The sequence below is a fragment of the Pocillopora damicornis genome, chromosome 4, assembly GCF_964200805.1.
Source record: "Pocillopora damicornis chromosome 4, jaPocDami1.2, whole genome shotgun sequence".
Lineage (NCBI taxonomy): Eukaryota > Metazoa > Cnidaria > Anthozoa > Scleractinia > Pocilloporidae > Pocillopora > Pocillopora damicornis.
Genome location: NC_142673.1, coordinates 1,664,828 through 1,676,165, shown reverse-complemented (window position 1 = coordinate 1,676,165; position 11,338 = coordinate 1,664,828). Strand labels below are relative to the sequence as shown.

Below are 11,338 nucleotides of genomic sequence, written 5' to 3'. Positions count from 1 at the left end.
GTTTGCCGGCTTTCCCAACCAGTCCCCTCTGCTAACTATGTTTTTATATATAACAACTTTATTTAAATAATAACATATAACATATTATTATTGAAAAAGGGTTATAGAAGGGAACTTTTCATCGGTTGATCACATTTCTCAACTGTTTCGCTTAAGTATATGATGTTCGAGAGACATCATAAAAACTAAGCTCCTCGTGCCTCTGTATGTGCTGGTGCCTGTCTACACAACCACCGCGGATGAAAATAAACATTCAATGAAGGGAGAAAAATAAGCAACTCTACTGTTAAATAGAAAAGGAAAAACGACAACGACAATGAAAAACTTTAAAGGTGAGCATCGATTTAATTTTCATCGTTTTACGAATGTTTGCTTTCAAAAACAACAATTTTGAGGCTAATATGAGGCGGAATTTAAGTTGTTTTGATTTATAGATTTCATAAAGCATAGTAATTTTTTATTTGACTGTTACATATTTTAACTCAGCGCTCGATTAAGCGCAATTTTTAATTAAAAAACGGCGATTTTTTAAAGGTTTGAGTAAAGACTTAAAAAAAAATTCAACTTCTTGAAAACAAAGCGAATAGTCCTAAAGGTAATCTATTGTTTGCGCAATTGTTTTTTGGTACAAATAATGGTCGAGTGGCCATCTGTAAAGCTACGATTTTGAAAGTTCGTGGTGAGTAAAAATTACGATATTCATTACGTGATCAAAATCTTATAAAAGAATAGATGTAACGGGTTGAATTAAGCTTACATAACGCTCGGCGCAACTGAAACTAGAATAATTCTGAGAATCGAATCGGTCACTTGCATGCCGCAGTTTCTTAAGCTTATGCTTTACAATGAAATCAACCTATCAGTAAGGTTTCAAGATTCCTCTAGTCACGTTTGGGAACACTCAAGATTCATAATATGAACTGTTATTAAACAAACCTTATTACATAAAGAAGCCCTCCTTGGTAAAAACAAAATATTTTATTGAGCCCTCTTTTAATAAAATCTATGGGAGAGATGTACTAACTCCAATATAAAAGTAATTCAATATAAAAGAGATTTCTCAATTTGAGAATCCAATGAATGCCCTTTTCCTCATAGATATCTTAAAGACCTGGTCTGAGCTTTAAATATATATATAGATTTTTTTTTTCAAATTCAGATGTTATGGAATCCGGATACAAAATGGTCAAGCTTCTTGTAGACAACCTCATTCAAGGCCAACTCACTGTGAGCCCAAGGAAAAAAAATACAAACAGCAGCTAAGTTTGCAGTTTAGGATAACTTCATTCTAATATATTGTTACAGTTACAACAGGATTTTAATTAAAAAATCAATTTTATTTTACTGTAATTAACCCCTTCACTCCCAAGAGTGCTTGGTTTTCAAATATAATTTAAGATATTGTATTTTATGGAAAAGAATCAACAGATTTTATTCACAATTTGTGTCAAACCAAATTTAATGATTAATTAGGACTATATTATATGAATAGCTGTAATTGAGGATTAAACCGTATGAAGTTTTCAAGAAAAGAAAAATAAATCAAATTCCATCCTAATATTACAACATGTTGATATTAATAATTAATCAAAAATATTTTACATGTAAACCTTAATGAAGCTTGTAAATAAATTTCATTGAATACTTGAATTTTAGCTGGGTTTTTTTTAATTTAAAGTATTTATTTTATATCATTAGCCTCAAATTTTTACTTAAAATTCCCAGTAATTCTTAAACATTCCTAGAAATTCCTAGGAATTTTTTAAATTTACAGCTTTTCAGGGAAAGTCATTGGTGCTCTGAGTGGCTATAGACTTGGAATTTCTGGGAATTTCTGGGAATTTCTAGGAATTTCTAGGTTTTTAGAACCAGAGTTGTTATGGTTGGGAATTCCCAGTCTGAATTTACCGTGAAAATTCACAAAAATCCATTTTGCAAGGGCAACTAGATAGTTTTGCATACCTGTGAGCTCTCTCCGTCCACATCACAATCTCTTACTAACTGCAACATTTATGGTTGTCAGTGAGTTGTGAAGTAGAGGGAAAAAAACAGTAAAGTAGATGGCAAATTTCATGATTACCAGCTCTTATTGAAACTTCTGAACATGTGCGATTGCTACCTCTAAAAGCTGAAATCATTGGAATGTATGAAGCCCAATTTTTTAACATTATTTACCTAGTATGATTTACCTATCATAGTGGAACCATATTCTTGCCTCCTAACAAATTTAGGCATCTCTTGTCAAATTTAATAGTGTAATCTGGTAAAATTGTGGAATACTCCAACTTCATAAACTTGCTCAAAGTAGTGTGATCATCACAACAAGTGTTCCTTTTTGTTAATCAGATGTGAAGCCCTGAAATATTTTAGTAAACTCCTGCAGTGAAATCAAGCTCTGTGACTTAATAGTCAGTAGACAGTTAATTGACTCAATGGCAAATTCTTTTGTTGGCACACGATCTTACATGTTGGTAAGGAGAATATGTTGATAAGTTAAGTAAGTGAATGGTAGTTTTGGTATTATGTACTAAAAGAAATTACATGTTTCTAACCTTTATACCTCCTTGGAATGACCAATGAGTAATTTTTCCTTACCATATCAATAGCATTTGAACCAAAGAGGTGACAAGAAGAGAGAAAATATCATCTGGGGATATTGTTTGATTCAAGGCCAAATTCTCATAGGTAGAATTATGATAAGTGTATAGCACACTGTTAGGTGAATTGACAGTGAGATTTTGGGAGTGAAAGGGTTAAAATGTAACAGTTAAAATCCAACATGGAAGCTAAGAAAACAAGAAAACAATCCACAGACAAGTTAAACTGAGGTGGAAAATGCATGATAAGGAAGGCTTAAAGATGTTTCTGATACTTGAAAGGAGATACATGGTACATGTATGTCATTCATAGTTTGATTAAGTTCTGTAACCTAGAAAATTTCCTTTTAATCAAATAAACCTTAGAGATTATTTTGTCCAAGTGCATGAACTCTGAAAAGTAAGAATAAGCCATGAAAAGAGAACTTAAGATACAGAAGATTCACCTTATTTGCAATTAATCTTTGACATTTTAAATTCTCAGCCTGAAAGACTTCAAGGAGCTAACTACACAGTTCTATCTGACATTTGGAGTTTTGGATTATCATTGATTGAGATGGCAATTGGAAGGTATCCAATTCCACCACCTGAAGAAAACCAAAAAAGCACAAGTCCATCACATCTAAAGAGAATACCTCCAGGAACAAGGCCACCTAGTGGTGTGAGCAATGATGCAAGGCCAATGGCGATATTTGAATTACTGGACTATATTGTGAATGAGGTGATGCCAAAAGTCTTAACAGTAAACTGATGAAAGTCGTGTGAATCAATTTTTAAGGAATTTATCTTGCGAGTTAGTTAGAGGATGCGCATAAAATTTGTGTAAACACAGTAAGCAAGTTGAATTGCTTTTCTTCCCTCCATTGTTCTGACTAACCAAATGTTTGAGTAACATATTGGTTGATCAGTTTGATCTCCTAATAATATCTTTGGAGAAGTGTGCATTTCTGTGTTGATGTAAAGTTTGCTGCAAGTTCAGGATTGCTGCATTGTGTAATCATCTCCTTTACTGCTGGGAAAATCTTTGTAGAAACTATGGTATATTATTGAAGAATGGTACATTATTGTCACTGAAGTTATACATTTTTGTTCTTTATTGGATAGCCTCCTCCCCAGCTACCACCAGAGCAATTTTCAGAAGAGTTTTGTGAGTTTGTCAACAAATGGTAGGCAATGTTTCCCACACTCTTCCATATGATAGTTATGAATGATAGTTATTGTCAAACTTGGACATAAATGTTAAGGGGAGTAAGTTGTGGTATATCCAGATGCACTGGAGATCAGGACATTCTAGAAAACAGCTAAATCTCACAGTAATCTATTTCAATCTGTTTCAGTCTTGTTAAGAATCCTTCAGAAAGAGCTAACCTCAAAGTGTTAATGGTAAGTTCTGTATGCTATGGAAAACATTTATTTTAAAATAAACTTGGAACTTTTCTTAGGAATTTTACAATAGCATCATGATTTTACCTTTTCAAATGGCAGCAAACCTCACCTTCAGTATGGCATGTAAAGGCAGCATTGAGTTCCAAACAGAAAAGTGAATAATTCATGGTCTGTATGAGGGGTAACAGGTGATGGGTGAGCATCCTATCCAGAGATTGGGCTTATAAGGCAGATTTGTGGTTACACAATTTTACTGTAGAACATTTTGCCAAAGAAGGGAACAACCTAGAAACATAAACTTCCCCCTCTACATTTGAAACTCTGCTGGGTCTTTCATCTAACCAGTTACTTTGCCCAAATTTGAAACTGAAGGACTTAACCCTTTATGCCCCAAAATCAGTATACACTTTCTCCATGGTGCTCTCTGTACATTTCCTATAGTACTGAGAAAATTTATTTAACAATCAAGAACCTCTCAAGTTGGTTATTATTTCTTTTATCATCATGACCTTACTGTTTGCCTCAAGAGTGATACAGTGGAGTGAAACTGGATGCTAGTCACTCTTAGAGATTAAAGGATTAAGGCTACTTTATTTTTAAAAAGGTGGAAAACCAAAAGTGTCACTAATAGCCCCATCCAGAAATGTATGTGTTATACTTTTTACCAGTACTGTTTATGAGATTAGCTGTAAGTTGGACAAAGGTAGTTTTCTTTTTGACTCTGGTGCTGGTGAGATATTTGGTGATTGAGTGATGTGTTATTTTGTTCATGTTGAGTGGAGTCTACATTGGTTTTAAAATGGGACTGATTTCCAGAATAAAAGAGGGTTGCCTCAAAGCAAAATCATCTTGTTGAAAAAGCCTTAAAGACCACTGCTCTTTTACTCTGTCTTATTCTTCCAGGATCATGTCTTCATCAAGATATCTGAGTCAAAAAAGGTGGATTTTGCTGGCTGGGTTTGTTCAGTTGCTGGTCTATAGCAAGTGACTGGTTGCAATGCTTACTGATGAAAATGAAATGATTTGGAGTATTGGCACAGAACAAGCTTAGTACTCTTATTTAACTTGCATCAAGAAAATGATGGAATACATGAAAAGGTCTTATATGCATTGGAATCTATTAATTGTGGTGTGTATTGGATTCAGAGCAGCGAAAAACTGCCTTGGTTTGGGAGGGAATGTAAACAAGTTGCAGCCTCTTGGAGATGCAAACAATTATCAGAGTTCTTCAGGTATAGAGATTTCCACTACCCTGTAACTGGACGCCTTTGCATTACAACAGTGCTGTTTACCAGGGAGTGCTGAGGAACTGAATGAAGATCTCAAAATCCTAGATAAGGCAATGATAGGATGGGACCAAGAGGGGTGGAGTTGGGCTAGGTGTTACATGTCCCCAGTCACCCCATCCTATCAGTCATAACTCTAGTTGCATGAAAAATAAGTGGATTTCTTTCTAATAATGTGATTATTGTATATTATTAGCTTTTTGGTGTATGCTGTAATTTCTTACTTTAGTTTTATTGAGGTACTATTCAAGGGTCACATTTAAATTGTTAAAAAAAAAGGATGTAAAATCCTAATTGTAACCTCCCCTCTTAAGAGGTATTCCTTGATAGGCGTTCTCATTTGTAAGTACACCTACGTTCTTACCCCCTTAGTCTACATGCTCCCTCAATTAGATCACATTTGCACAATAGTTAGAACAAGTCGAGAATGGAGCAAGATTTTTCATCAAATTCTTCTCACCCAGTTCTCCAAAATGTGCAGAGCTGTGATTAACTATGTGAAGAACTGAGAAGGAATTCTCAATTTTTTTTTCCTATTTTCTAGTCACAAGAAATTCTTTTTTTTTTTTTTTTTAATTACAGATTTCTTTAATTTGGCCAGATTGGAAGGGTTGATTGATTTTTCACTCACTCAAGTCTTAGAGTGGAAAAATTACTCCCTAGAAGTGAGCTTACTTTAAAGGCCCTGAAATATTGTATAAGCTCGGGGATAATTAAAAAGGATGTTACAAGAATGACTGTCGTAGGAATCAGATATGACAGTTGCTGTACTAAATCATAAATTACTTTTTTTTTGCATCGTCGTGGAGGACATAATAGTCGTCACATAATAGGGAGACTTCTCAGAAACATAGCTATTGGTACAAATGCATGCACATGCAGAGTTCCAATCTACACCTGACTCTTTTCAAAGAGGTTGGGAAGAAGTGCTTGAGTCCCACGTTCTTGAGAGAACAGGGGCCTGTTTCTGGAGAGAGGAAGTCTCTTTATGACCCCGAAAAAGCAGTTCTTTTATTTCTGTCTTTCGTTCAATTTGACAGTTTTGAAAAGCAAACGGGGAATTTCTGGATAGGAAACAAAATGAAATGTTTAAATCTTTTTTTAGCTAAAGCCTTGACTGTTTTCCTTACATTTGGATTTCAAGATATTACTTTGGGTCTGTATAATTACCTTTCCACGTGACGCCAACATTCTGTGATGGAGCACTTTAATGAGAGCATTTGGTGGTTTAGTCAACTGTAGATACATTGAGTTTGCATGCTTCGGTAAATATGAGATACAAATGTAACTCCCTGTAAACGAGGAGACATTATACTTATTGAAATTTCTTAAATACTTGTTTATTCTGACATCTTTATATTGCATTTGTTGGACTTTTTTATTGCTTACTCTGAACTTAATCAATTTAATTTTACATTGTCACAATTTCGAACGTCTAAACATACCAATTTGCGACATTGCCCCAAAATATAGCCAAGATCATGGGGAATGATGTCTGTGATTTAGGTTATCATTTTATGTTGTTCATTATTAGTTCTCAAGTTCAAAACTGCAGAAGATATTCTTTAGAGAGTCAAACTTCAGGGGACAATCAATGATGTTTTTTCTACAGAAATGAAAACTCGAGGACAGTGTGGAGTTATTTCTCGTATAACTTTGGGCAAACCTTTACGTTCTGTTACCTTCGACTGATCTTTCTTTTTAATGATGCGAAGGTTCAAAACTTGTTACCCCTTTCAAAATTTTCACAAATGTTTAAAGTATGATATTTTTTTGCTAGGAGTGAATTTTTGTTCATAACAACGACACAGAAATGGCTTTCAGCCATTATACTAAAAGTAGGCCAACTGTCAACTGAGATGAAGCAAAAAACAAATTCAGTGGATGAGGTCCATTGAAGAGGACTGGTTGCTTGGTTGAAAAGCATGTGAATTGTACACTGTCTGTATTGCCTCTAAATGCCCTTTGATTCCTGGGCTGAAGCATTGGCTGCTCAATGCTGCGACAATTTGTGATTGCATATTATTTGAAACATGTAAACTTTCTGCGTTTGGTGAGATAAATTTTTTAGTACGAATGATCAGTTGAACTGGTTAGAAATATAGGGAGGGAGAGGCTCATCCTACACCAGACCAATCGCATACCCCTCTTTGTAGTCCCCTGCGTAGTTCATTGGTACAAACAAACCTGTTTTCAATCTCAACAAAGCAAAGCAAATTGGATGTTACGTCATTTTTGGCTGACCTCGGAATGCAATCAATGTACTGTCGTATGGAGTAAATGGGAAGAAAAGTAAACACTATGCACCATCGTTTTAACCAAATATTCCAATTTCATAACTATGAGTGCAAACTGTTGAGGGGTAACCGGTTTTAGTTTGGAAAAACCTTAGGGATCAAGGTTTCTATGCACTATTAGTAAACTATCTGCCGCAAGATTACAGAAAAACGTCACATGCATCATTACAGACCAATTTATATAAATGTTTGGAAGAGTAAGCGTCCTTTTGGGTGAAAAAGCATTCTGAGAGTTTGCGACACTATTGCCAGATGGCCAGTGGAAGTAATCAAGACCCTATTCGAAATTTGGCTGACCTCGGAATGCAATCAATGTACTGCCGTATGGAGTAAAAGAGAAGAAAAGTAAACACTATGCAATATCGTTTTAGCCAAATATTTGGTGTTCTTGACTAAGAATGCAAAATTTAAAGGGGTAACCGGTTTTAGTTTGAAATTACAAGCGTCCAGTAATAACTGAATAGGGAAGAAAAAGAGTTCAGACTCTCGATTTCCATCCATTTTCTTCTCTAATCATCTTGATTCCACATATCCCGATGTAATCACTCTATTTATTGAAATATGTCATCAGGTGTAATTGCGGTGGAAGCAATTAAAATAACTGAATCACGGGCCTTCTTTTGATACTTCACCAACTCAGAGGGATCAAGGTTTCCATGCACTATTAGTAAACTGTCTGCCGCAAAATAACGGAAAAGCGTCACATGCATCATTATAGACCTATATATATCAATGTTTGGAAGAGTCGGCGTTCTTTTGGGTAAAAAGGCATTCTGAGAGTTTGTGACACTAAGGCCAGGTGGCCCGTGGAAGTAATCAAGGCCCTTTTCGAAATCGTGGGAAAATACACTAAAAATACGACGAAAGACTCACTGTACGACCTTAAATGAAATTTAACTATAATTTGAAGCCTAGGTATGATGGAAGAAGCCTCAGTTGATTTCTAAGTTTAGGGGACCGTTTAAAGACGATTTGGGAGATTAGTTGACCGGAAAGGAAAAAACAATTTGGAGTTATCGCCTAATATTAACCCCAGCAGTAATAGAATTAAAAGAGATTTATACGCTCTGATGGTTCCATCAATCAGAACCGTGTTCTTCGGACTGTGATGTATTTACAAGAAGTCTTCGTCGTATTTTCAACCTCAGTCAGCGCGACATAACCGGGTTCAGTGAAAACAAGGTAAGAAAAGAACATTTAAGGTTTAACTGTAAAAGTTACATTACTCTGAGGTTTCCGACAGGTTTTACCGGGTCCGTTTGGAATTTAAAAGATCAGTGCGCTTACGTTCGACTCGGCTAATTTCGATCACATTCATAATTTGTAATTGCTTGACTACTCTATGGGGTTGATGATAGAAATTTACTCAAGAGACGTTTCAGTGAGCCAACCAAGCACATTCCTATCGATTGTAGAGGAATTTCAAAGTTATGAGACATGGCAATATTTGTTGACGCACCAAGGTCTATAATTTCCGCTTTCGCTCAGAATGCGTGGAAATTGCACTTAAATGTTACATACCCGTGCAGGGTGAGGTCTTTGGGCGATTTCTGTGTCACTATGTAGCTACTTTTCATTTAAAACGAGGCAAATATCTGGCAGTTTGAGGAATGATCATTTAAGTGCAAGTAACATTTCGAAACATGCCGTGGTGTCGTGTTCGGACCTGTCCAAACTTCGTGAATAGTTAACATTCAATGCAGATCAACGGTCACTTCGTTGATTACCATGAAATTTCATTTACGCTTGGTTTAAGAACTTTTAAGGTATTCCAACAGATCTTCTGTCGATTAATTATGGAGTCATTCTTGCTCAGATTCAACTAATGTAATTCTAAGATTCCAAGTGCTGATTATTTAGTTAAGACGGAACCGTGGAAAGTACAGTTAGCTTGTTGTTTTATCATTTTTACGAATCTGTTGGAATTCTGTCTCTAGCTTGAAAGACTTGACATTCGTTCAGTAACGACTTGGAAAGAATATAAGAGTTTGATCGCTACTTAAAAGTATGATAACTCTGAAATTACCCGAGGGGCGTAAATCAATTGCACAGTTGGTTGACAGTACAGAGAAAAAGTTCAACACGTGAGTTTAACAACTTGTACATCTCAGCGCCCTCGGCAAAATTTCAACGTACACAGTCGACCAAATCTGCGTGGTCTGAGAACAGGAAAACCGACCACGAGTTGTTAATGTTTCTGTTTTAAACTCAATAGGGTGAAGAACGCGACAAACAAAAGATTTCACCAGCAGAAAAAGCAGAGCAAAAGCTTCGCACGTGTGATAAAAACTTTGTACACCTCTTAAACACCATCTTTCAGTCACCAACATTTGTCTTGTCTGACAACGGGAACACACTATTCAGAACTCAATGCCGCTTACACGTGTCACATGGTATGCTGAAGTCCAGGTCTGGCGTCGTTAGAGATAGTAGAGACCTTCAGCCATTTGTTAAATTATTGAGATAAATACCGATTCCTTTTTAATCGTCCTTTTCCTTTCCGTCGTTGACCGGACTGCTTAAAGTACTTAGTGCCTCAGTCGTACTTGATACATACGGGTCTCGAAGACACAAAAACATGATCAAATTTTATTTCACATCAGGGCAATTCTCAACTTGAGCGAATCGTTATTGATACAGCTTGAAATAATAAAAATACCCCTGATGGGATTCCCCGACCATGGCTGGTCTAACGGTGTGCTAAGAGTACATATGACATCACATTCAAACTGAAAAGTAGACGCCAAAGTGATTAAAATGCTGTTTATCTGAATGTTGTTCATCTAAAACTCACAATTAATAAATAAAAGGTTTCCGACAGGTTTTACCGGGTCCGTTTGGAAACAAAAAGGTCAGAGCGCCTACGTTCGACTCGGCGAATTTCGATCACAATCGTAATTTGTATTTGCTTGACTTCTCTCTAAGGTTGATGATAGAAGTTTATTCAAGAGACGTTTTAATGAGCCAACTAAGCACATTCCTATCGAATATATTCCTATCGAATATATATCAAAGTTATAAGACATGACAACATTTGTTAACGCATCAAGGATTATTATTTCCGCTTTCTCTCAGAATCCGTAGAAATTACACTTAAATGTTAAATACCCGTACAGGGTGAGGACTTTGGACGATTTCTGTGTCACTATGTAGCTCCTTTTCATTTGAAATGAGGCAAATATCTGGCAGTTTGAAGGATGATCATTTAAGTGTAAGTAACATGTTGAAACATGCCGTGTTGTCGTGTCTGGACCTGTCCAAACGTCGTGAATAGTTAACATTAAATTTGGTCAATGCAGATCTACGGTCACTTCGTTGATTACCATTAAATTTCATTTACGCTTGGTTCAAGAACTCTTAAGGTATTCCAACAGATCTTCTGTCGATTAATTATGGAGTCATTCTTGCTCATTAATCCGGTTTAACTAACGTAGTTCTAAGATTCCAAGTGCTGATTATTTAGTTAAGACGGAACCGTGTAAAGCGCAGTAAGCTTGTTGTTTTAGCTTTCTTACGAATCTGTTGGAATTCTGACATTCGTTCAATTACGAGTTGGAAAGAATATAAGAGTTTGATCGCTACTTGAAAGTATGCTAACTCTGAAATTACTCAAATGGCGTAAATCAATTGCACAATTGTGCGCACAGTACAGAGAAAAAGCTCTGCACGTGAGTTTAACAATTTGTACATCTCAACGCCCTCGGCAAAATATCAACGTACACAGTCGACCAAATCTGCGTGGTCTGAGAACAGGGTAACCGACCACGAGTTG

General features: G+C 36.0%; 2 protein-coding genes across 5 annotated transcripts in view; both read left to right on the top strand.

Annotated features, from left to right (window-relative positions):
- LOC149046413 (dual specificity mitogen-activated protein kinase kinase 1-like) overlaps nt 1-6,602 on the top strand; it is a 38,960-nt gene extending 32,358 nt beyond the window's left edge. Inside the window, exons 1-6 of one of the 4 annotated variants that reach the window (XM_089203218.1) lie at nt 624-679; nt 1,160-2,471; nt 3,082-3,318; nt 3,702-3,763; nt 3,935-3,980; nt 4,887-6,602. In XM_089203218.1, the coding sequence (XP_089059344.1) occupies nt 2,433-2,471; nt 3,082-3,318; nt 3,702-3,763; nt 3,935-3,980; nt 4,887-4,964 (462 nt within the window). In that variant the 5' untranslated portion in view covers nt 624-679; nt 1,160-2,432 and the 3' untranslated portion in view covers nt 4,965-6,602. Of the gene's footprint in view, nt 1-623; nt 680-1,159; nt 2,472-2,620; nt 2,890-3,081; nt 3,319-3,701; nt 3,764-3,934; nt 3,981-4,886 lie in introns of those variants that run through there. The other 3 variants (XM_089203216.1, XM_089203219.1, XM_089203217.1) reach the window with 3 other exon arrangements.
- Nucleotides 6,603-8,644: 2,042 nt separating this feature from the next.
- Nucleotides 8,645-11,338, top strand: part of LOC149046405 (uncharacterized) — a 78,346-nt gene continuing 75,652 nt past the window's right edge. The window contains exon 1 of the mRNA XM_089203201.1: nt 8,645-8,748. The gene's annotated coding sequence lies outside the window, so the exon portion shown is untranslated. The remainder of the gene's footprint in view (nt 8,749-11,338) is intronic.